We start from the raw sequence: 26367 nt of genomic DNA, 5'->3' as shown, positions 1-26367 counted from the left end.
AATTTACAATTAAATTATAGACAAAATGGGGGAAAATCTTAAGACATTAAGTCAATTTATTGTAATAGGGTGATATTTCTTTGATATGTCTGGAAAGAGATTCTTTATTTGCACTTAATTAAGGAAGTATTTGAAATTTAAATTGAGAAAATAAAGAAGTGTGAAGCTCTTAAAGATGAGTAAATCACAATTTGTATTTTACAGTGAGGAAATGGATTGGCTTTTTATCCATTATTTTTAGGACCTGGTTGTAGAAAGATAAAATGTGCCCGTTATAGGAATGCACTGAGACCAAACTATCATGCAATAAGAATAAATGCTAAAAATAAAAAAAATATTTTTCAGCTGCCTGAGTGGTTCTATAATTTCCTGTTAGTTAAATCTAAACGTAATGTGGAAGATGGTATTAACAAAATTGTATTGCACATTTACTCCGATCTCTTCTTTGTTTCACATTAGGCACAAAACAATGAATATAACTGAATTTATTTCAGGCTCTGTAATTGTAATACATTGTAATTTAACTTTAATAATTGAGAATGTTTTTGTATTGGCTTTCAGGGAAGAAAAAAAAAAAAAACACTGAAAGAAATGCTGCTCATTGTAATTGTAATTGAACATGGATAATTGAAAATGTAATTGACCCCAAGCCTGCCTGGATACAATTTCAAGTAACCAATCTAAAAGCAATGCCATTTTAGAATGAGAAATCCTCTCCTCCTGTGCTTTACATTTGGGTGGGAAAGGCGGAACATTTCTTTGGCTGCCAAAAAAGGTGAAACTGAGAATTGTAACAAATGACCACTTAATGAATGTTTCCAAATTAAAAAGTTTGATTATAATTAACATTCTCAGGATTATAAATCTGAGCATATTTTAATAAGAATAAGTGAGCAGCCTACAATAACACAGATGATGTCTTTCACTGTTCTTGGCTACTGGAAGTTAATTTATGGCAGAATAATAAAAGTGACGACCTCCACTCTTATATGCACACGCTCAGGAAGTGATTGTACTGGTTATGGTGGTGTGATTCATGAATCAGCCTCTGGAGCTCGAGGGTCCTCGCCCCTGGCCTTGATCTGGAGCCAGGTGTCTCCCAGTGCTTTGGCAAAGTGGTCATCCACTGAACCAGTGATAGAGACACAGTTGGACACAGACTCTGCTTCTTGATAGTTCTTGCCAAGGCTGCGACGAAAGTGCTCCTCAATGACAGGATCGCACACTGTGTTGGCTAATGACAACACATGTTGGACAACATCAAAACACTGCACAGTCACACACAGGCTAAATATATGACTATGAAATATATATTTTTTTAATCGACTTATAACAGAGTTCTTACACATTGGAAAAACTCAATTTTTCCAGGCCCTTAGATCCAGACATCTCAGTATGAAAATATTGAAAATATTTAATAGAAAAATAATTAATAAAATGTATTCTCTGAAGCCTTAATATTAATTTATGCAACTGCAATGTTTTAATTTTAGTGCTTAGTGCACATTCAGAGCCATAAATGCAATGGCCTTGGTTTTCGTTAAAATATGTATTCCTTTATGTCACCAAATAGGAAGAAGAGCTCACACAAATAAAGTGCTTATCCCTGAAAGACAAAAACAATTTTGCTGGAATTATTACATTGAAGTAAAGGAAACTTCAAAGGAAACATCAAAGCGACAGAGGCCTCTGAAACATGTCAGGAGAACAAAGTGGATTTCCTGAGGAACAGTTGTCTGAATAAATAAAACCATAACATATTATTCAAAAAGAATCTTACTGGAATTATCATTACAAAACATTTGGAAAAGCTCGCTCAGTGTGTGAACATCACCTGTGCATTATAACAGCAGTGAAAGTTGACGACATCTGGGCGGGGCTTAAACGGGCTGGAGGTTTGCGGACTTTAAAAAATCAGATCGATCCATTTCTTAATTTAGCTATTCAATATTTTATGTTTGAGGAAATGAAACAGTGGTAACTCTCTTGGAAACATGAATATTTTTTTTATACTAGTTTCCAATTCCCAGAAATGTAGAAAACCAAATTCCATTCTTTCCACACTTGCATAGGAACCCTGTTATAACCGGCAACAATAATAGGAATACTCTGAGTGAGAAAATGTCTTACCATTGGCCTTTTTCTGATCTGCAGTTTGGCTGGGAAAGCAGCCATTCATGTGGCATTGTGACAGATTACAATTGCGGTTACTCGTGGGGGCGCAGGTAATGACTGAGGGCCGGTTCTAAGAGGAGAAAAAAAATATCAATCAATTTTGAAAGCAAGAATATGGAGGCAGAAACTTAAAGACGTAATAGATTTGTACATTAACTGTATTTATTTATACGAACAAATTAAAATATTTTTGGGAATTGACTGACTAAATAACTGAATACAGCTACAATTATAAGTATAAATACATTATATCTTGTATTTTACAAAATGCATTATAATAAATATAAGCTTTAACTTCCAATTCTTCCACAATTTTATATTTTAGCACTATAATATTTTTACACTTGATTAGTCATTGATTTGTATGGCTTGGGTTTCGGCCACAAGTGTCAAACTCACAAAACAAAAATGACAGAGAAAACATAAATCACTGTGCGAATTAAACTCAATATTTGCAGGGGCTCAGTTTTACTGATGCTTACTGTATATCGAATGATCATTTTTAATGTTGAACTGTTGAAAAAAACTCAAAATTCAAGTTATGACATAATATTAAATAGAAATTGGTCACAAAAATATGAAATGTAAAGTAAAGATCATGTTGGGACTATATTTATCACTTATAGTTTGACACCCCTGGTTTAGGCTTGAAAGTTAAACACCATGAAATTTCTGCTCTCACCAAACTTCCAATACTGACCAAAAACAAACAGCAGCCACTCCAATATATATATATATATAAATAAAACAAGTGTAATCAGGTAAATGCTGCAGCACAAACTAAAGACCGTTACATTAGTCTTTGATTGCAGATGCTGTGTTTATATTTGGCTCCACAACAGCCAAAGGTCCAAAGCAAGAAAGTGTGAGCAGCTGCTTCACAAAGTGGGCCGTCACAGGGAATAATAAAGTACAGTGGAGGAACGGATGAAAAGCCTCAACAAGGAGCACCATTGTGTGTTTGGCGCACATGATCCACGCAGTTGCCTCATTTGAATAGCAATTGGACACCCACACAGAGTCAGTGCTGGCCTGTACCACTGACACATGAGTGAACAACATCTACAAAGCACGGCTTTCCTTTGGCCAATGCAGTTGGACATTAAAATGGTTCTTTATCCTTTCCCAAACACTTCCCTTCTATCACACAGAAACAAATTACAATCTCGTCTAGTGTTCCAGGTCAATGTACCTGCTGCCGCTCCACAGGCCTCTCCGTTGCTGCAACTGCAGTTTCGTGGTTGCTTTTGGTCAAAGCCAGAGGCTGATCCACAGCATAGCCAGAAATGGAAGCATACAAGGGGTTGGAGTAGAGACCATTTGAGGAGGAAGTGATGTGTTCCACAGGACCGTGGCTAAGGTTCCAGTGCTCATTACGGTTGTCTCCAGCAGAGGGGCGAGCCCTTAGAATAGAAATAAAAACATAGTACAAACACTAATTAGTAGAGGCTTGGATTTTTGTTGCAAAATTTGCCAAATTCACAGTCAGAGTTTACCCATTTCTGTTTTGTTTCCAAATCATCATTACTGGTATTCAAACTTCCTGAAATCATGTCAATTGTGCTTAATATGGATATCTGAGTTAAATATTGTTGTAAATGTTATATTTTCCTGTTGTATTTGCGCCAAATGCACATGCTGAATTCATGTGACATATGACTTCTGCTCTTTTGCTAAAGTTGCTCAACATTAGACCACCCGTTTTATGATGGAAAATTGGGTGTAAATGTGAGATATTGTCACAAAAAATGGCTTAGTCTGTTGTATATCCATTACTATTTCATAAGGTCATGTTTTGCAAGTGAATTGACATCTCCGTCTTTTTGCCTACCTGTTTATAATGAAAAGTTGTATGTAAATAAGTGCTTTTGTCCCAAAACATGTGTGAGGGTATATTTTCTTAAAAACTACAATTTTCACTTGATTTCGTAATTAAAAATGTGATGAAAAATAATACTGGTGCGTGGCCCTTTAACTGCCAATGAATACGCTTGCGGCTCGACCAGTGTGCGGAGTGAGGGAGCGTGTGTGAACGGAGCAGATTGATTATAAGCTGTATGCCATTTTTGAGTGATTGGCAAAATAGACGTTGCAGCAGTTGAATTTAACTGGAGTCCCATGTCATGCTCAATGACTGCTGTGAAGGCAGACCACACTGGAACTATATGAAGCCCGCATTAGCATTAACATAAGCATTAGGAGCAAACACATTTCTTGACTGTGACATCACAAAAGCTGCTGTTGCTTCTAGTCCGTATTCACAGGTGCACAGCAGAGGTGGGGCACACACAGGTGAACTTCTGTGACCACCATCACCCTGAAACTAACAGAAATCTCCGGTATAAAACGAAAGTAAATGGGACTCTCCATTTTAACATGCTTGGGCTGAATAAACAAAGCACCCACACACACAGGCGCTAACAGCAGACGCTGCCCTCGATTTCAGAGCCAGTAGACTGGGGAAGAAGTCCGGCACTGAGCCGCTATTTTCCAACCGAGAGACATTTCCACCGTTTGCTCACATGTTTTCACCTTACACAAATGGGAGTGAAATAAAGCCGTGTCACGTAGCGCAAACAACTGTTCGATGTAAATAAGACGGATAAAACAATGCAATGGGAGCATCTACAGAAAGTTTCATCACGACAATGACATCATCGATCGGATCGGCAAATTAAGACATCCGATCCGATATAGCCGATCAGATCGGTGCAAAGCCTAGTAGAGAGAAGCCGAGAAAAATATCAAGTGCCATTTTGCTTCAAAACAGATTTACCTCTTCAAAATACCAACAACACATTGAGCATATTTATTAAATAAAGTGCAAATCAGCAAAAGTTATCTTCTAAGACTCAAGTGTTGGGTTTTAAAATGAATGTTTTGGAACATTTTATTTTTACTTACAGCTGAGAAGCAAACAGTCTGCTCATTTTGGTCATGTGATCATCGTCACAGTTGATTCTGTCTTCCCTGGGTTCTTCGCCATACTTCCTTTTGCTTGGGAAGTGTGGAGGAGGCCCAGGTATGTTCGACATGGCACTGGACAAGGAGGGCATCCTGGACTCGTCTGTGGGTAAACAAGCAGCAGTGCAAACAGCTCAAACATATGGATGGTAGCATACAGTACAACAGTACCTACAAAACAAACTTTAATGCTCATGCATAGATTTTTAGAACTGTGTTGACTTTTTTTTTTTTTTTTTTTTACACACAGACCAGTCAATAGAAGTATTCAAATGATTAATGAAGTCTGAAGTCTAGTATAGGCCTCATAAAATAAATTAAGGTTGAAATTGTAGCTTGAAAATTGATCTTCACTGTAAACAATCTCCTGACACGTCATTAAAGTTTCTTACATTGCATTGTGGGATATGGAGTCCCATAGAAGTGTTTTAACTTCATTCTTACCATGATGTCTTTTGTTTCTTCCCCAGACAAGAAGGAAAGTGATTGCTTGACACCATTTTTGTTCTAGTTTGTTCCCAGTATTCCTTGTGATATCACTTCACTCCAATTTCAGTCAGATTCTGATCTTTTTGTGTCAGCCTCAAAATAAACACCTGCCATTGTTCTGCCACAACTTTCACTCCATCAAAACACAATATATGTGTTGACTAGTCGCTTTGGCTGAGTTTTTGGGGGCAAAACACAAAACACGGTAAGAATGAAGTAAAAACACTTCCATGCATCAGTCTACGGGACTCCACATCCCACAATGCAATGTAAGAAACTTCTCCAGAAATGTCAAGAGTGTTCACAGTGAAGATAACAAAAAAACAAAAAACTTTCGATCAGTAATTTCAACCTTTCACAATTTTTTTTCAAGTAAATGATTTTGATTTATTGATCTATGAGGCCTGCACTATGTCTTTATCAGATTTAAGGGCCAAAAGTGTTATTCTTTAAAAAACAGGCAGTGGATTCTAAATCAAAGCAATAAATTGAAATTCTAATCCTATTCTGGCCAAAGCGTTCTTTTTCGGCATAAGTGATGACTTTAGTTTCTCCAAAGCATCTCAAGTTGACAATACTTTCTAAACTAACAGTAGGAAACTCTGTGATTCGCCTTGTCCTATTATTTGAACTGAATAGGCTATATCAAGCAAGAGACAACTATTGAGTAAAATGGATACAATATCGACCAAGATAATCTACTAAACAAAGCATAAAGAACTAAAACGATGTTCTAAAAAATGATTAGCTGCATTATAAACTCATTAAAAACCATTTACCTAGATTTGATTTAGTGTAAAAAAAAATTAACTGATATACAGGCAATATAAACGTCTGGATTGTAAAGATGAAATATTTCTTAGATAATTTTTTTTTATTATTAAAGCGTAATCTTAGCAGGTTATGAATCACTGAAAGTGTAGAAATAAATAAACTCTATACAGTAAATATAGTCAAGCTTAGTGTAGAAAAAGGACGGGGTTATTATTAATCCATGTTTGACCGAAGTTAGCTCACAATGCTAAAGAGGGACAACACAAACCAAAACACGGGAGAAGACGTTTGATCCAAATAACAAGTTGTAAACCGAGTTGTGAGAAATGTTACAAAAAAGTGAACTGTGTCAAACTGACCTTCGTAGTGCATTCTCCCAATGTTATTGTTCATATTGTCCAGGAACTGAGAGTTCAACAGGTCCATTCTAGTGAGAAGCATTTACACGAACAGGCTAGATGCTAACATGGATGTTAGCACCGAGTACAACCAACCAGCGTTTATCTGAAACAGGAAACAAGCTGCTCATAAATATCTGAAGGGCGAACACGGCTCAACTTCAAGACAAATAAACAAAATTGTGAAGCAATATCAAAAAGTCAGCTGTTTTCGAGTTAATTTGCGGTATATTAGGCTGTGACGTTTACGAATCCCCAGCTAAAAAAAAGTCCTGAGCATGAGCTAGCTGCACGGCTAATGACACAACAAGCAGCATACGAGTTAGCAGCACACCGAAGTTAGCCTCATAACAGCTTTAGGTGAACGCTAGGAGATATTAGCAGTAAAGTAACAAAACAGTGTAAAACTTTACATTTCACAATGAGTACAGTGTAAAATGAAGGGATAACAATGTGGAGAAAAATACAAAAACGACCACTACAATTGGTAAAACAAATATTAAGCCTCAGCATTTCTTTAAGTCTTTTAAATTAGTGTATTTTTCAAAACTTGTCTTCTTCCGCATTGACCAAGCGATTAAAATATTAACCAGTGTAAATCCTGCTCTCAGGACCACTGTAAACTGGTGTTATTCCCAGTGCCAACATGTATGTATTTATGCATTTATTTAGACAGAAAAACTGTATAAAATGGTATTAGACAAAGGGTTTCTTATTCCTGAAGTTTAATAAAAATTTCCGGCAGGTTTTCCATGACTTCTCAAATATATCCAAATACAAACTACCAATATTTTCCTAACTTTGGGAGCATTTGTATTGTTCCTGATGTTCAAACTTTCCTTTAATTTTCCTCCTGAATGACGCAAAGAAGCAGCAGCCACCAAGTGGAGACTAACTTCGTCGCAGAAAGGCTAATACCAGTTAGCTATTTATGTTAGTTTTAGTTAAACTACTGACCAAAAGGCAACAGTACTGTAATCGACAGAATTGTTTTTAATGTTTTGTGAGTTTTAGTGTAAGTTTGTTGGTTTAATTTCAGATGGTAACAGTTTGTAGGAAGCAGCTAACTTTGGCTAGTTAGCTAGTTTTTTTTTTTTTTTTTTTGGTTGTTCGTTGTTAGCCAAAAACAACGCTAATGATGCAATTGTAACGAGTCATAAAATAGCTAACATGTTTCATACTAACAATAAAAACACACAGATTATATTGGAAAGTGTACATGTTACTTACTTGATCACAAAAAGGAGTTTGGAAGACACAGCAGTGGAGTTCACGGAAGCTTTTTCAATGTCAGACGGAAACACAACAAGAAAACTAGCCGAGCAGAGCTGCACCTGATCAGGCCACAGGAGTCCGTTATGGAGCTACATTTGTGTCTTCATCATTTTATCCACAATAAAAGTTGTTTAATCAAAAAAGATTTAAAAAATAAATAAAATTGATTTGCTTTCATGTAAAGTCCACAGTTAACCCATAAGGGAATTATTTTAACACAAATATCTAACCAAATACTCTGGAAGTTATTTTTTTAAATAGTAATAATAATAATAATAATAATAATAATAGAGAGGTTCACATCAATGTTAATTAGGGGTGGGAACTTCACGATACAAAGCTCACGATAACAATTATCTCACAATATGACGATACTGCGATTATCAATACATTGGTCAGAAATCACTCTTCTACGATAATCTATGTGTGACATAAGAAAAAAAAAAGATTAAGTGAAAAAATACAATTTTAATTTTATTTCTCTGAAAGACAATAAATTGAAAACGTGTCCTATGAACAGTGACACTATTTTAGTGCAAGATTTCTGTAAATAAGTGTCAACATACCAATGTAAATGAATAAGTATCTCCAATAGTGCCTTCTGTAAACAAAAAATAGGGTTTTTCTTACCAGTGACACCATTATAGTGCAATATTCCAGTAAACAATATATTGGTTCCTTCAACAAACAGTGACAACATTCCTGTGAAGACCTACCTGCACATTTTAGTGAAAAAGCAGAAAAGGTTTTGAAAAAAATAAAAAATATATTTTTTTTAAAAAATCGATGCTTAGCGTGAGCATATTAATATAATCGATCGTGCGAAAAATATCGCAATATATTGCCGTATCGAAATATTTCAACACTCTCAATGTTAATGCCAACTCTAAACGTCTTACCTAAAATTACTTGGAAAAATGTATATATTAAATTAAATTAAACTGGGCTTTAAGCCTTTATTCGTCATGTATATATGTTGTTACACATATATATTGAAATGTGTTTTCTGCAATTTAACCCATCCCTGGGGAGCAGGGATGGGTTTAAAAAAATAAATAAAATAGAAATCAATCATTGTTGCTCGTAAAAAATTGTAAAAATTATAATTAGTAATAATCATATTTGAATTATTTAAGCCAGGAACAGAGTTTACAGTAAATTGGTCATACGTTGTAATGCAATTATATACTTTTACCGCCAGATGTCACCCCAGCGCACATTACAGCACTTTGAGGGGCAACACGATCATAATTCTTTGTTAAACTTATAAGTTTCTTCCCTCACATCTATAGCATCCATTATTAAAAAAAAAAAAAAAAAAAGGAGGAGGAGGAATATTATAAAATCATGTTATGCAAAAAATACAAGGATACCCATTCATTAAATACTTTACTAAAATAATCCCTATTCATTTATAATATATATATATTATCCTTCTGTTTAAGTTTCTTTTTTTTTTGTTTAATAATTTGTGCTTCAAATGTTGCAAAAATTAATAAGTGCAACTTCTAGTTTGGGCTGTGAGGGGAACACTGTATCAGAAAAATAACAACTTTCTAGTATTATTATTATTTATTTATTTATTTATTTATTTTTCAACTAACCCCCAACCTTGTTTTAATGTGAGACAAACACATTAGGTAGTTTGTTCAAAATATACACATGATTAAAACACCTGAGCTTAGATCTATATATATTGTTTTATCTGCACAATGTAAAGTGATAGGAAGGGTTTATAAGTGCCTAAAATGTCTGGGAAGTGGAAATAATGTGCAGAAAAGACATTGAAACTTGATGGAAAAGTGTCAGAAGGGAGTAGTGTAGCGAAAATGCATTAAAAGGTGCCAAAATAAGGAAAGAAAAAGTGAGGGAAAAAAGGTGAAAATATGGAATGTTTGGTGTAATTGCAGAAAAAGTAATTAAAAAAAAAGCAGAAATTGGCTGAAATTGTTGAAAAAATATTCTTAGTTTCTTGAAGGCATCTAGCGACCCCCTCCCAGGGTCTCGCGAGCCCAAATGGGGTCCTGACCCCAAGGTTGAGAACCCTTGAGTTAGGTCAAAATAGTTGCTGGTGGAATATTTGTAATCGTATAAATATTTAGAATTCTGCAAAGTGCATGAATTAGCTGAAAAAATAATAAAAAAAAATAAATAGGGCAACATTTTAGCAATTTTACTGCATTTCCATCTCAGCCAGTTATTCACTGTCATCTTAAATTTCCCTTCGTAATCCTTGCAAAGGCTCCAATAAAATGTATCATCAGCATTGTACAGCAGGTAACTGGTGTATATGGTGATTCTTTTTTCTAGATTTGAGCCAATTAGCAGTGATTGTGTGTCTCTGGGGACTCACACACACACTGGCTCAGTCCACACAGCCATTTTAGATTCTCGGTCTTCGTGTTCCTCACAGACATAACGCACAATGCACAGGGAGTGAAGGGAGACCTGGAGATCAGGGGTAAAACACATGCAATCCTGTTTCACACTGCATGTGGAAAACCCCACTCATTTCAGAGCTATGGATAAAAAAAAAAAACAGATGATGTCTCTGAAGCAACAGAAAATGGGGGAGGGGAAAGCAAAGTCAGGCACGCTAGTGGAGAGGAGAGGACGAGAGGAGGAGAAACACAGGCTGAGCATCATTTGAGATGCTGGATGATAGCACGGTGCGAGGTGATTGGCTGAGCTGGAGGTTGACGTCACGTGAGTGTGGGGAGTGATGAGGATGCTCCACTGAGCTGGGAGGGAATACGTTCACTGGGAGTTTGCACTGAGAGCTCAGCCATTAGCCGCTGAGGACAGGGACTCCTCTGCAGAACCTAGACCTCCACACCCAGTAACGTCTCTCAGCTGCAGCCATGAATTACCTGCGTCGTCGTCTCTCTGACAGCACCTTCATCTCTAACCTGCCCAATGGTTACATCTCAGACCTCCAGAGGCCTGACCTTGCTCAGCCTCCTCCACCTGCCTCCAGCACCACCGCCAAGTCTCCCACTGCTGCTGGGCCGACACCACCTCCAGCCACCTCCCCGGCTCCAGAGAAGAAGCCCCAGCCGACTCAGTCTACCGGAGCGGGTTTCTTCAGCTCCATCACCAACGTGGTGAAGCAGACGGCTGCCTCAGCTGGGCTGGTGGAACAGACCCAAGTCAAAAATCCCAAGAAGTTTAAGATTCTCCTGATCATTGATGAGCCTCAACAGGAGTGGTAAGACATTGTTCATCTTAAATCTAATGCGTGTCACAATAAAGAAACTGATCAATCCTAGTTTTTTTTTCCACCTCGTAATGAATATAACTGCTGGAAACAAGCAAGCGCCCTGCAGATGTGAATTAGAGCTCCTGATGTGGTTTACCAGCAAGCAGACAGCCAATATTTACAGCAATACACATTATTAATGCTCAGTAATAAACCTAGAATAATTCTGCACCTTTAGTGATCTGTAGAGATATTTACATCTGATTTCTTTGTAATTGGCTATTGTTTTTTAATCGATTAAGACGTTACTGTCATTTCTGTCGAAGTCATCCAAACACTGCAGTGATTTCCATCCATCAATGGGGTTTCCCCCTCTGTGCACTACTGTATGCAGGTCATGTGACATGTCACGCATGAACATATGACGAGATTCTCTGCAATCCACGAAGAATTGTTTTCCAATGGCGATGAGGATGGATGTGTGCACACATATCTACGTATTTCCATAGCTTAGTTTCTCTGCTTGCTGGTAGCAGACATTGAGAGACCTGTCTCACTATCATTTAAAGAACATAATCCAGTGTATAGACTGTGAACGTCCTGTGGGACCTTACTAAGGAGGTTAAGACACTTAATAACATTAACATGTGGATTTTAATGGGTTTCTATCGCACTGTAGTTACAGTTAAGTCATTTTTTCTTGATGATGCAAGTGCAGGTGGCTTTTGCCCAAAGTGATTTACTTTGATGGCATTTTTTTGATAAATAAAACTCAGATTTAACAGAAAAACTCTTCACAGAGATGCAGTTTGGTCACACTTAATTACCTGCAACATCTGCGTTTATTTATTTATTTGTTTGTTAACAGGATAATGTCACTATAAAGTAGTGTTTCAACAATGCATTAAAAGGAGAAAAAAATTATGAAAATAGGTTAAAATATGGCAAGTTTGATTATTTAGTTGCAGAAAAAGGGTAAAAATAAGCTAAAGTTGTTCAAAAAATATTCTTAGTTGCTTGGAGGCATCTGGCGACCACCACCCAGTGTATCACGACCCCGAATGGGACCCTGACCCCAAGGTTGAGAACGCCGTAGTTAGGTCAAAACAGTTGCTGGTGGAATATTTATAATTATATAAATATTCAAAAATATAGAGAACTTAACAGATTTTGACAAAATTTTGATCTTAATCCATGGAAGAATCCATTAAAATTTGAAGGGGATGTAGATAAATATACTGATTCTGGATCAGTTCCAAAAAATGTAAAAAAAATTTTTTTAAAAAGTCATGTTTTGGTTCGTCATTGACAAACCTTTATGAAATTTGACTCAGTTGTGTTTCATTTGGATCAGATCCAGATTGTGCATTTCATCACGATTTAAAAAAAAAAAAAAAAACTGTATGGTTATTAAAGGGGATTGAAATTTCTTCCAAGCTTTTAAAGTGAGATTAATCATGCAGTGCTGGGCAATATGGACCAAAACTCATATCGATGTATTTTCTCAAAATGGCAATATACGAAATAAATCTTGATTATTTTTTTTTTTAAATTCAAATAAAATCAGACCAGAAAAACAATTCTGGGTTAAATTTGCTGATGCAAAATGCCACACAAGCACATTTATTAACAAACAGCTGCACAACATGAGCCACTTTTGGGTTTTTTTCCCCTATAAGGGACAGCATGTGTGAGTGAGTTCTATAGTGTGGCTTGTTTAGGACGCACTCAGAAATCCATCTAACTGAGCCTTTCATGCTGTTCTGAGAACTAGTGAAATCAATGACTCCTAAAACAAGTATTTTAAGCTATAAAAAATTACATATATCGATATAGGCGTAATTTTCTGTTTTGTCAAAATAGAAATCTCGATATCTCTTCAATATCGATATATTGCCTAGCTCTATGATCATAGTACCATGATCCTAATGACTGAATATCTGGCAAAATATATTTGGCACATGGTCAAGGTTTGCGTTCTCAGAGTTCTTTTTCTAATATGAAATTATAAGTTTGTACAATTTAAAACTAACATGAATTTTCCGTAAATATTCATGGGGACCCAATAATTCCGTTCTAATCTCCCTAAAGCATCAAACAAGATTTAATCACAGCAAGAAACCACTTTTTAAAGGTCTGCTTATTGATTTTATTCAATATTCCTTTAGAATCAAATCTCAAGAGTGGTGCATTTGTAGCAGGAAAGCTAACAGAATACTGAATCCTGCAGGTATAACAGTAATATACTGTATAGAATGAGATATTGTTTCATTTAATAAATTAACTTGTTTCAATATTGCAAGCCCAGCGTTTGTATACAAGCATGAGACCGAGTGCGTTTGCTCTGTGCATGTTTCATTCTGCAGCACTCGCAGCGTATCAATAGAAAACCTATTCATTTTTAATCAGATAAGACAGCCATCAGCTGAATAAATGTTACCTTTCAAAATGACATCCTGAACATCTGTTATCAGTGCCGACATGAAGTGCCGAACACACAGCCACTGCTATGCAGACCTGGAAAACAAGAAATCATCACACTGAAAATGTAGAAATGTAAGATAGATTCAAACTGTGCCACAGTTTTCAGCAGCATCATGTCCAGTCTTTATTTTGTGAAGTAAAACTTAAACAAAACCCTTTCATTGACGACCATTTATTCCGTGATGAATTTATGAGAACGTAAATTTAAGTGACAACAAAAAATTAAATAGAAATCTACATTTCATCAACTGATGGGTCAAAAGATGACACTGTCCAGCCAGACAATCTGGAATAAAACCATTTTTTCAATTTTTTAACCAATTATTTATCCTAACTCAAATTTAAGTCATTTGTTCAAATATGCAGAAAATAAATATTAATGATGCACTTTTTCTAACATGCCCTAAACATTTTTCATTATATATAATGACTAAACACGTAGTCAAAGGTATGCTTATGTTGTGTTGTTTTCACTACCACGACTAACACCATTTTATTTATTTATTCCAGTGTAGAAAAACTGTCAAATTACTCGAAAAAAAACTTTCCTTTTTGTAAATGCTCTTTTTTTTCATAGTTCCTTGTAGCGCTGCTGATGCAGTGTGTAAAATCATAACACAAAAAACAACAGACAGACACAAAATTTGAGGACAACATAGTAAATGACCACAAAAATACACAAAATGACAAACATACACAAAATGAGTACAAAAAACACACAAAACAACTAAAATACACACAATATGACAAAGGAATATATTAAAAAAAAAAAAAAAAGACAAGCACACATTAAGGCTCCGTCAATGATCAGAATGTCAGTCAGATACAATCACATTGTAATGGCTGCAGCTGTGATAAAAAGTCGCCCATCTCTGGGTTCCATTGAGTCAGTGTTTCAATAACAATTATGAGAAAATGAATGAAATGAAAAGGACACAAACAGATATTATTTCTTGCTCCAATCTGCTCAGTCTGTTTCAAACACAAACCATCCATATGCATCGATAAGTGGATTTTAAATGTCAAAACATGCTGCATCAAAGGCTTTCCACATTAGTAACCACTGTAGTGTGTTTGCTAACAAAAGGAAGGATTTATTACACAAATCTCCATCTAGTCATAGGTTACACCAGCAGTTCTCCATATTTTTTGTCCCGCGTACCCCTTTGCATTTTTGGCAAACATTTGTACCCCTTCTTGATATCATAACTACCCTCTCCATAATTTCATATGCTTTGTTATTTGTGGAACAGCATGCTCTCCTAAACCCCTAACTGTGTCTCCAACATTGGTTCCCTAAGGCTTGATCTACAAATTCAAAATAAATGAGTGTAATTTAAGGTGGCATTCGTTTTTTAAAAAATACAATGCAACTTTTATTTGATTAGTTCAATAGTAATTAAATACAGGCTCCTTTGTAAATTGTAGCTGATTATATTGTTAGAAGTGCTAAAATGGCCTCTACAGCAAAAAAATAATAATCATTTTTCAATAAATTACAAGAAAATTTAGGATTTTATTGAGCATTAGTTCTGTTTTTGGTTAGTTTGTCAAAAAATAGCCTGAAAAGGAACTAGGAACATTTCCTGATTATTTTTAAATTAATTGTTAAATCTTTCCAAGTACCCCCTGCAATGTGCTCACGTACCCCTATTTGGGAACCCCTGGATTACACGTCTGAGCCACACAGGGTAGACAACATAATAACTGTAAAATAACATGACTAAATGAACATGTAAATGAACTGTAACACAACAAAACCGGTGGAATTACAAATTGTAACGTAACACATGAGGCGGAGCTATTAATTGTAATGTAACACAAGGGGCGGAGCTATTCATTGTAACATAACTGAAGGGGTGGAGCGAATAACTATAATGTAACAAAAGAAAAGGAGTGATTAATTGTAACGTAACACAAGGGGCGGAGCTATTCATTGTAATGCAACAACTGTAACGTGTAAAGTAAAATCATTTACACAATAACATTTTAAATCTATCAAAATGAGGCTCTTAAAGATCAATTATGTCTTTCATTTCTGTACACAATCCATTTTGAAGACACACACACACACACACACACACACACACACACACACACACACACACACACACACACACACTGACAGCCACACTTCCCAGTAGCCTGCAGCTAAATTAGCTAAATCAGCTAAAGCATACATGATGTAATCTTCAAGTGATCTCCAAGTAATCTCTCCAACATTGCATTGTTTTATTTTGAAAAATGACTCATTTACGTTACAGATTTCCAGATTGATAATGAGATTGAGACAATACATGACATTTTAATCCATCAAATCCATACTATTGATAAAACCAAAAAGGGCATCAGATGATCATTAGATGATTGTAGAGATTATTCTCCACTGATATTTGCTCATACTGTATTTGTTTGGCTGATCATCATCAGGGTCTTTAAAAAGACAGACATCGTCAGTTACTGAGCCTCTATTTAACGTCCTAGCAGAGGCCGTCAATCATGTAGATGTTTATTTTGTTCCAGGAAGGCTGGGCTATAAATTGCTCTGATGAAGGAGGAGCAGATGGCACACGTTTCACTTCCTAGATGAACATCAAGCACTTCTTCCTTCAATAACTTAGCACGATTTAGACTAAAAAAAAAGGCCAAGATTTGTTGTATTAAACAATTGAATTAAACAGAATTAATTAACGCAAATTAAAATACTGATTTTGACAAACATAGTTAACACTGTGGATGTAACCCTGTTCACCAATTACCAATGGGTGAGTGTAAACAAGAAGCAATGATGACACATTAGTATTCTGCAAAGGTTCCTGCTCAGCTCCTGAGAGAATCATCTGAATACTAATTTATGCACTGATTAAAAAGCTATTTTGCAGTTCTCATGCTGACCAGTTTGCTTCAACAAGCTTAATATAAACCCCACTATTTATTACCTTGTACGGCAGATTCCCTGTTACCCTTAATGCTTAATGTGTGTGTGTGTCTGTGTCAGCACACACACACACACACACACAGTGAGCATGGAATGATACACCATTATCAACAGAAAAACATTTACAACAAGAGGCCTTATTTTCTGCACGTAATGACCCATTTAGACTCAGGTCTGGAATAAATTGAACCAACAAATTCAGTATGGTCTTTAGGGAAAGTAAATCTACTTCAGAATATAACATCCAGTAGACTTATTTATAATATAGAACAGTTTTAGAAAAAAAAAAAACATTCCAGGATTGAGCCCAAATAACACCCTTGGTTATCGATTTTAATATACCAGTAATCAGAGGTGAAAGTAAATGATACTCCTTTTATTATTATATTTCTAAATCAGTCATTTTACTTGTACTTCAGTACGTTACATTTCTACACCTAACCTTTACTGAGTTAAGTAGTTTTTTTTATGTTTTAAATTAATCAAGAGACATTGTGAAACTACGAAAAATGAAATGACCAGACGACAATTAAATGCATCACATCATAGCCGACCAATCAGATTAAACATAACACACAGTGTCAAAACAGCATTGAAGGATGGTTATTTTATCAGTTTATTTTGAATTGAATTCATTGGTGTTCTTTTAGTTTTTTTTTAAATATTTGTATATTTTTAACAAACCTTTCATTTCAAACAGATGTCTTTGTGGAAAATAAATTAAGTTCCAATTGTGCAAGATGTTGTCTTCCTTTTTAAGATGATACATGCGATGTTTACTATATGCAGGGGAACCGTGGCAAGAGTTATTACCAAAAATAAACATGGAGGGTGAAAGTAACTTTTACTATGAGTACTATTTAATTGAGCTACTTTTTACTTGTTTTTTGTGTATGACTTACTTGTACTTGAGTACAATTTAAATCAAATAAACAGTACTTCTACCTGAATAGGATATATCAGTACTTTTTACACTTTGGACAATAATGAATAAACAATTTAACAGAATCAGCCATGACGTAAGGTCTAACTTAGCAGGATTACATCAAAACAGATTATGACAAAATATTAAGCTAACAGACACAAATAAGTAAACGCAGGTAAAAAATATTACTCTCTAGCAGAGGTGATGAGTAATAGCAATCGGCTTCACATAATCCAATCAAAGAACTTTAAATACAGAAAACATCAAGAATAAAATCTGTTGTTTTACGCAAGAAATACATGTGTCTAATGGTGACAATTCATTTGTTAGAAAAGCTGAGTTCAAATAGAGGAGATGAACACTTCTTAGATAAATAAGAATATAAATAAATTGGTGCAGGCCTCTACTCACCGCTGTATGCTAGCCTCGGTGAATTTAATTACATTTTACCAGTAACTCTCCACAAAGCCATGCTCGGTTATCAAAGCAAACAGTGGATGCACTCAATGAAAAAGGCTACCTGACCTGGTGTTTGCTTTTCTCACTGTCGTCTTTGGCAGACTCTGTGATTAATGCTATTTTCATACACAGAGGGAATACAGAGACCTCCTCTTTTCATTAACCCAGTTATGTGCGCTATGAGTCATTTTCAATGTTTGTGTTTTTCCCGCAGACTAATAGATCCTGGTGCTGTAATTAGATTGAGAATGAATTATTCAGCTTTATCTCCTCATTAGATAAGCGAGGAGTGACATAAGTGGCAGCAGAGCAACATGAGCAAAAATGAAAAGGGAAGCAAGGTCTTTCTATGTCTGCAAAATAAAGTGACAGCTTTGTAACAGGCACTGCAGTGTCCATAGCCAGACACGTCAATAGTTAATAATCAGCACAAATGTGTGGGAAGTTGAGGCAAAAGGAAGCAAATAGAAATGGATTTTAGTTTTTTTGGATTCTTTTAGTATTTTACAATTGCAGATCAACTGTTGTCGGTATGGGCCAGGCCATACGCACAAAAAAAAATTGATTGTGGCTCTCGATGCCATTTGATTTTGCAAATTCATCCTGATCTTAAATCCAACCGTCATTTTTTTGTGTGAAAAAGCTTTTTTAAGGCCGGGCTACCGGACCCAAAACACCACTCACTTTGTTGTTCTTCTTCTTCTTCTTGTGTACACTAGTTAAATCGCACTCCTCTGTTATTCGAGAACGGATTGGGCTAAAATTTGGTAGGCGTAATCTATGGATGTGTATGTAGATCAGAGCCTAATTTTCGATTTTGGGCCCCAAAAGGAAAAAAACAAAAAAACGAAAGTCGATTTCTCATTTATTTGCGAGTCTAATATTACGACGGTTGGTGGCACCTAATCATTGGCACATACTAATATATAAATGAGGCTCATTTAAACAGGGCAGTCTCCACCACTTTGGCACATACTCGGGCGACCGTGGCTCAGGTGGTAGTGGGTCGTCTTCTGATCGAGAGGTTGGGGGTTCGATCCCAGTACCTGACTATGTATCGAAGTGTCCTTGGGCAAGACACTGAACCCTAAGTTGCTCCCAGTGGTCGACTAGCGCCTTGCATGGCAGTCCTGTCCCACTGGTGTGTGAATGTGTGAGTGATTGGGTGAATGAGCTGATATGTAAAGCGCTTTGAGACTGCTTCAGTGTGGGGATAAAGCGCTATATAAAATCAAGTCCATTTACCATTTACCATTTACATGCATTAATAAATGAGTGAGGAAACTGCGTCGCCAAAGGATTTAGGGACGCACCTGGTTTACCACCCTTTATTTAAGATCTTAGTGAATCCACCCCTCTGAGTACTCTTGTAATAAAAATAAGGTTCTTCTATTTAAAACTAGACTATAACATGTCTGTGTCCAACCATGGTTTTATTTTCTATCCTCTTGCTGCGTTAAAGTTCTTGAATGTTCTTTCTCGAGGTCAAAGTTGTTCCGTGGAAAGAAAGTGTTCGGGGATTATGACATTAAAGTGGAGCAGGTGAGTGTCAACATGACAGCGATAACTTCACAAAGAAAAAAGAAAGTATCAGTTTTTATATTGCTTTGACGTCTGAACTCCTCAGGCTGAATTCAATGAGATCAACGTCATGGCTCGCGCCAACGGGACCTGCAACGTTAACATGCAGGTTGTCAGAAACGGGTCCAAGGTGGTCAGGTATGAAGCAAACACTCAACAAATACCAAGACATGCCTCAGGTTTTGGAGACAGTGTAGTCCTCCGTCAGTCGGGTAGTATTTATTATTTGCTATTGCTTGTTTTTTCAGGTCTTTCAAGCCAGACTTCGTCCTCATTCGTCAGCATGCCTTCAGTATGACACAGAATGAAGACTTTCGCAATCTGATTATAGGTCTTCAGTATGGAGGCGTCCAAAGTATCAATTCCATTGAGTCGATCTACAACCTCTGTGACAAGCCGTGGGCGGTAAGAAACACATCCAGCAGCAAGAGAAGCAATAATATAAGTCTTCCTCTGAATTGCTGGGTTTTCTAGATTGTGATCGACTAAATTTCCGCTGCGATTATTAAAAGAACTAATGGCTTGTTGTTCATCTTTGTAATTGCAGTTCGCTCAACTTATCAACACCTACAGGAAATTGGGGGCTGATAAATTTCCATTGATTGAACAGACCTTTTATCCAAACTACAAGGAGATGGTGAGAAAAGCCTTATCAGCAGCTTTTCAAATGCACACGACTCATACTTATGTTCAACTCTGAAATGATATCACAAAGGGAAACGTGAACAAATGTGATAAAGTAACCAAACAGATCTGGTCTTTGTGTTGCTAGGTCAGTATGCCATCATTCCCTGTTGTAGTGAAGATTGGACACGCCCACTCTGGCATGGGAAAGGTCAGTAAATGTTTCCTTTAGCAGACGTACAAGCAAATGCAGGCTCTGTATTTTCCTCATATCTAAAGCTTGCAGGAAATAAACTTCAAGCATGTCACTGATTATGGGGCGCCGAATGGAAAGTGGCACATGCTAAAATAAACAGCAACATTTAGCAAAAAAAAACAACGCTGAAAAAATGTGTGAATTTTTTTTGAATGTTACTTTTGACCAGATTTACAGCAATGTTTGTGAAATTAGAGACATTTATTTTCTCGTAAAAATATAATATCAATGTTAAATATGAAATCCAAATATAAATGTTTAATCTAAATGTCATGGGTGAAACTAGATATTTAGCTAATGTGCAAATTAATCAAAGTACCAAAATAAACACTCATTCCGGTGAATTAGCTAAATATCTAGTTTCACCCATGACATTTAGATTTAACATTTAGATTTAGAATTTAGATTTTACATTTACATTCAACATTTAGATTTAGAATTTAAATTTTACATTTAGATTTAACATTTATATTTAACATTGACGGTATGTTTTTACGAGAACAAAAATATCACTAATTTCACAAATATTTCTGTAAATCTGGTCAAAAGTAACAAAAAAACAATTCACATAAGTTTGGTAAATGTGGTTTGTTGCTAAATGTTGCCATTTATTTTAGTATGCACAACTTTACAATTGGCGCCCCATAACTGACAGTGGTAAAGGGTTCTCGCTAAAGCCACATCTGCATGGTTTCTGTCTTCATCCATCCACCAACGCAGGTGAAGGTGGATAACCACTCTAAGTTCCAGGACATAGCCAGTGTTGTGGCTCTCACTCAAACCTACACCACCACCGAACCCCTCATTGACTCCAAGTATGATATCAGAATCCAGAAAATTGGCACCGACTACAAAGCCTACATGTAAGTAAAATAGTTTGTGCGTAATTTCACTAATTAAGAAAGAAAACCGATCATGTCTGTGCTTCCCACACGTCAGGAGAACATCTATTTCAGGAAACTGGAAAACCAACACTGGTTCTGCCATGCTTGATCAAGTGGCCATGACTGACAGGTAAGTGTAAGGCTATCATAGACTACTGTGATTTTTTTTTTTTTTACTATATAAAAAGGAAATAATTACATTATAAGTTAATTTTAAAGTATTTTTGACATTTTGAACTGTGTTTTTAAAAGGTACAAGCTTTGGGTCGACACCTGCTCTGAGATATTTGGAGGTCTGGAAATTTGTGCAGTTAAAGCTATACATGGCAAAGACGGGAAAGATTACATCACAGAGGTGAAAGTAAAACCTTTTGTACACACTTAGCTAGCAGGGTTGGGGTCAATTATAATTGTAATCGCATAATTCATCATTAAACAATTACGAAGCAACTATAATTGTAATTTAAAAAATCTGTAGCCGTTGTAATCATGATTGACTTTATAATTGTAATTGTCATAGAAATTCTATAAAAACTGTCAATTACAATTTAATCAAATGCAAAACTGGGGAACCATATTACAGTTCTATGGCTTTTACATACGTAGTTAAAAATTATTAAATTTTGTTTCATATAAACTTTTCTCACCTACCTATTGTTTTTTTTCTTGGGGTATAGAGACAGAAAAAAGGCTCACACCCAAAATATTACCAGTATTTTCATGGATTGGGAAGCCGTAGCAAGGCAACCAAGAGATGAGAAACAAATTACTGCAGATCATAGATAATATTTTTTTAGTGTATTTTATAGTAGATTTAAGACATGGGTCAAACTGACCCGTTATAAGAGATGCTAATAGAAAGCTAACACAAGAGGAAGGTTACATTGTATGGGGTTATTCATTAAAGGCTCAGTAATTGTGATTAATTTTACTTGAATTTTAGTAATTATGAATAGAATTGCAATTATAATAGTAAAAAAAAAATGCCAGCCACCATAGTTGTAATTGAACATGGATAACTGAAGAGGTAATTATATTTGAAAAATGTAATTGACCCCAACCCTAGAGTGCATCAATGTGCAGATGTTGACCGTTTCTACGTTTGATAAAATAAGATATTTAAAGAAAAAAAAAAAAAAACACTATCAGTTTTAGCCTGAAAATTAGACTGTTGAATGTTTGGCAGGTTGTTGGATCCTCCATGCCTTTGGTGGGGGAGCACCAGGCTGAGGACCGGCAGCTCATTGCAGATATGGTGCTAGCAAAGATGAACCAGGTGGCAGAAAAGGAAGCTAATGCCCCACAGAGAGCTACGACTATACAGCCATCACAGGTAAAGCAACTGTGACAAAAGCCTCATTGGCCACGGTTACATCATGTTTTTTTAATTCTGAATTAATTATTAGAATTAAAGTGTTCTGCTTCACATTTACATGGAAGTAGTCATTACAAATTGAGGTTTACATGAAAAACAGGTTTATTGGGCTTTATTCAATTCCGCTTTAGGTCTGGGGTTGAGAAGGGTTCTGATTGGACATTCACGTCTATCAGGAAAAAACACACAACATGAATGTCCTCATGTTCAGGCTTTTGTCCATCCACTCTTTTCATTATATCCATGTCTACTAAGGCCCTCATTAAATAATAGTCTTGGCTTGAGTCAGGCTGGCCATCTTGGATTCTGTCGTCACCAGCACGTCATCGCAACAGGACAAGCATGCGCAGAACGCCCGGAATTAACTTAAAGCAGAATTAAATGTTTACAAGATCGAGGAATAATTTAATTCAGAATTAGAATCGGAATAAACCAACCTAATTTGAATTTAAATTTCATTTGGAATGACCATTTTCAATCGGAATTCAGTGTTTACAAGGTCAGTTTAAATTAGATTTAACTTTTATTTTGAATTAAAGCTCTCATATAAACGTGGCCATTGACTCACTACAATAAAGGCACTAAACACCCTAACATGCATGTTTTGACATTTAAAGCCTTTGTGTTCCATCTCTTACCAGGGAACTGGCCAGAAGGGAGAGAACAGTGATGAACCCATTAAGGATGGTGTTGGGCGTCCACCTCAGGGTTGTCTGCAGTACATTCTCGACTGTAATGGCGTCGCAGTGGGTCCAAAACCCGTTCAGGCCAACTGATAAATCTATTATACTGTAAAGGCTAGTGTTGGAGTCTAGATAACAGTTACAGACCTTAGCTGAACCCAAGCGCAGGCTTGTGCCAATGCTGATAAGAGGAGGAATCCAATCCTGACGGCGTGAGATTGGCGACGCCAAGTCCTGGCCTGGACTGTGTTTTTACTCTATGCAGTGTCAAAGTGTACTGTTCATTTGTCAACCTGTTGATTTATGTGCTTGTCTGGTCACCTTTTGTTTCAAAAGCTGTGGTTTTTCCTTTGACGCTGTTGATGATGACGTAACAAGCAGATCGTGCCTACACCGAGTTCAGTGCTGCTCTGTGCTACCTTTTGACTCTGCTGTGAATGTTTTATTTGCCCCAAACCCAGGACGTTAAGTTTTCTTTTCGATGTGCACCTTTTAGATATTGTTCAAACTGTGGCTCGCTGTGCAGTTTGACGTTCGTGTGCAGTGCAAAATGTTTTCCGCAAGTGTGTGTGTGCGTGTGTGGATGTAGTGGTGACTGTTTTTGTACTAACATTAGATAGTAGTCCTTTGTTTTGCATGATTGTTAGAATGGCAGGTGCAAGCTAACTATCAATGTCTGATCAAGTGAGATATTCGTGTGACATCACTGTATTTATGTACGCCATCTATGGGGCGCTGATTGTAAAGTTAATAAAACCAACTTTTTGCAACATTTAGCAACAAACGACGCTTAAAAACGTACAGGAATTTCTTATGCTACTGTTGACCAGATTTACACCAATATTTGTGAAGTTTGTGATATTTTTTTTTCTTGTAAAAATATAATGGCAATGTTAAATGTAAATCTTAAATGTCACAGGTAAAACTAACACGCAAATTTACTGGAGGTACCATATATGTTCATGTTAATGAACTTTTATTTTGGTACTTCTGGTGAATTTGCATATTAGCTAAATATTTAGTTTCACCTGTGACATTTAGATTTAAATTTACCATTTAAGATTTTAATTTAGATTATATTTTATGAGAAAAATTTACCACAAATTTCACAAATATTGCTGTAAATCTGGTCAAAAGTAACAAAAAAATTTCACGTCTTTTAAAACGTGTTTGTTGCTAAATGTTGCTATTTATTTTAGCATGCACAACTTTATAATCGGCGCCCGAGACGCCATCGTCCTTGTTTAATGCATTGTGAACGTGTCTTATTATAAGTTACGCGCCATACAGAAGATAGGTTTGATTTCATTATCCCTTATCTCACAATAACACATCAAAAGAGAATATTTAAAGTAGAGAATCATAATATATAAGATGCTGAAATCAATATAATAAAAGGTAAAGACTTTATCATGTATGATGCTTTGAAAGTGTCTAAATAAATACACGAAAACTATAGATTTATATAATTTTAAACCAAAGAATATATTGTTATTTTAATTTTCATATATTTTTTTCCATTAGCCTTTTGCACTCCAGTAACCTTCAACCAATGTAAATATCAGTAACGGGACTGTTAATTGTGCAGCAAGTGATTTAATCAGATTACAGTGCTCAACAAAGATAATATTACTTTCTGATCTGCCACCAAGAAGAATTCACACGAAGCAGCTTTTCAGTTGTTTTTTTTACTGATTTGCAGTGAAACGCCAGATATCATTTCCCTCCCAAACACACACACACTCATGCCCACACAAACACTTAAGATGGCAGGTTTTTAATGGTGGTGTTGCCATGACAACAATGCAAGTGCTTTGAGGTTTTGTGAGGACACTGTATTTGGACCAGTTTGTTTTGTTTTTTTTCCATTTACAAAGAACGGTGAAGCGATGAAACATCCAATACTGACTTTTTTTTTTAATTTCACCATCAAAATCGGATCTTCCACTGAATTAATTCTAAAAGCTATAACAATTCACACTGATTATATTTTTTATTGGGCCAGTGTTACAATCACCCGTTGTTGTTTTGTGGCTTTTGTGTTGGCCGTTTCATACATTTGATACTTTAGAATAAATAGTGAAAAAGCTGAATTGCAACCAAAATGCCTGTAAAAAGAAAATCTCCACCGTTTTCCAACATATGGTTACTGTAGAATATAATATATATAGATATCTAATCTGTGTTGAGCAAACTAACTTGTACAAAACACCATGAGTGTACCTGTGAGCAAATCCTTAAGAAAGCCATGCTTGAGGCTTCCTTGGTTCTATGTTCATAAAGGAAATATGCCATGACAATGATTTCCAATGGGGGAGATGTAGGGGGTGGGGGTAAGCTAGCTGCCATTAGCTGCACAGCTATGCCTTGGTTTGATCGATGTATACACAAATGTACATGTTTCTACAAATGCCGTTTTGAGGTGAATCAACTTTCTTTAAACATTAGGGACCATGGTACATTTAAAACCAGTGTCTTACTGTTTCAACTAAGATCAGAAAACCACAATTTTGTGTAATTTACCACTCTTTCGCTGGCAATAAAGCTGCCTTTCAATAAATACTTGTTTTTTTGTCCTCACGTGTGTCAATAACACTGTTAATAATTTGGTAAAAACCATGTTATAGAGATATGTTAAGGATTGGGCTGGGAATTGCAATGTTTCCAATGCATGATGATATGGAGGTGATTGTATATTGTGTGTGTAACCCCTCTGCCTCATTTGTGCCTTTATTTTTCTGGTGTTTGTCTTCAATGTTGAAAATGTGGATTATTCTTGTGTCAGCAAAGTTCATGAATAAAAGTAATCTATGAAAGTTTACAAAGCTACTTTTGATTTTTTTAGTTTTTCAAATAAAAAAAATAAATAAATAAATGCATGGTT

The 26367-nt window shown here is 36.0% G+C and overlaps 2 protein-coding genes across 4 annotated transcripts; one reads left to right on the top strand and one right to left on the bottom strand.

Moving 5' to 3' along the window:
- Positions 1-815: 815 nt before the first annotated feature.
- LOC114467569 (transcription cofactor vestigial-like protein 4) lies at positions 816-8160 on the bottom strand. Of its 3 annotated transcripts, XM_028453969.1 has the most exons (6): positions 8031-8160; positions 6762-6906; positions 5080-5242; positions 3368-3578; positions 2131-2245; positions 816-1234 (listed from the first exon to the last, which is right to left on the bottom strand). In XM_028453969.1, the coding sequence occupies exons 2-6, from the start codon at positions 6841-6843 to the stop codon at positions 1035-1037; spliced, it is 771 nt and encodes a 256-aa protein (XP_028309770.1). In that variant the 5' UTR covers positions 6844-6906; positions 8031-8160; the 3' UTR covers positions 816-1034. The 3 variants fall into 3 exon arrangements, with proteins under 3 accessions (XP_028309770.1, XP_028309771.1, XP_028309772.1); XM_028453970.1 differs by lacking the exon at positions 6762-6906 and having other exon boundaries at positions 8031-8128; XM_028453971.1 differs by lacking the exons at positions 6762-6906; positions 8031-8160 and adding an exon at positions 5584-5874.
- Positions 8161-10796: 2636 nt separating this feature from the next.
- Positions 10797-24500, top strand: syn2a (synapsin IIa). The gene is made up of 11 exons (XM_028454011.1): positions 10797-11283; positions 19565-19622; positions 19708-19799; positions 19910-20066; positions 20209-20298; positions 20434-20496; positions 21262-21404; positions 21481-21555; positions 21678-21780; positions 22612-22758; positions 23442-24500. Exons 1-11 carry the CDS (start codon positions 10937-10939, stop codon positions 23574-23576), a joined length of 1410 nt encoding a protein of 469 aa, XP_028309812.1. The 5' UTR covers positions 10797-10936; the 3' UTR covers positions 23577-24500.
- The last annotated feature ends 1867 nt before the right edge of the window (positions 24501-26367 follow it).

The sequence above is a fragment of the Gouania willdenowi genome, chromosome 7 (assembly GCF_900634775.1).
Source record: "Gouania willdenowi chromosome 7, fGouWil2.1, whole genome shotgun sequence".
Classification (NCBI taxonomy): Eukaryota; Metazoa; Chordata; class Actinopteri; order Blenniiformes; family Gobiesocidae; genus Gouania; species Gouania willdenowi.
This window is presented reverse-complemented; position numbering and strand designations above follow the sequence as displayed.

Excerpts from the sequence above, each read along its gene's own strand:
- LOC114467569 (XM_028453969.1), bottom strand. The coding sequence starts at position 6,843 with ATGCTTCTCACTAGAATGGACCTGTTGAACTCTCAGTTCCTGGACAAT. Across the intron at positions 3,579-5,079 it reads AGACTGTTTGCTTCTCAGCT|GGCTCGCCCCTCTGCTGGAG; the intron begins GTAAGTAAAAAT and ends TTCTATTCTAAG. Across the intron at positions 2,246-3,367 it reads GGCCTGTGGAGCGGCAGCAG|AACCGGCCCTCAGTCATTAC; the intron begins GTACATTGACCT and ends TTCTCCTCTTAG.
- syn2a (XM_028454011.1), top strand. The coding sequence starts at position 10,937 with ATGAATTACCTGCGTCGTCGTCTCTCTGACAGCACCTTCATCTCTAAC. Across the intron at positions 11,284-19,564 it reads GATGAGCCTCAACAGGAGTG|GTCAAAGTTGTTCCGTGGAA; the intron begins GTAAGACATTGT and ends TTCTTTCTCGAG. Across the intron at positions 21,405-21,480 it reads ACCGACTACAAAGCCTACAT|GAGAACATCTATTTCAGGAA; the intron begins GTAAGTAAAATA and ends CCCACACGTCAG.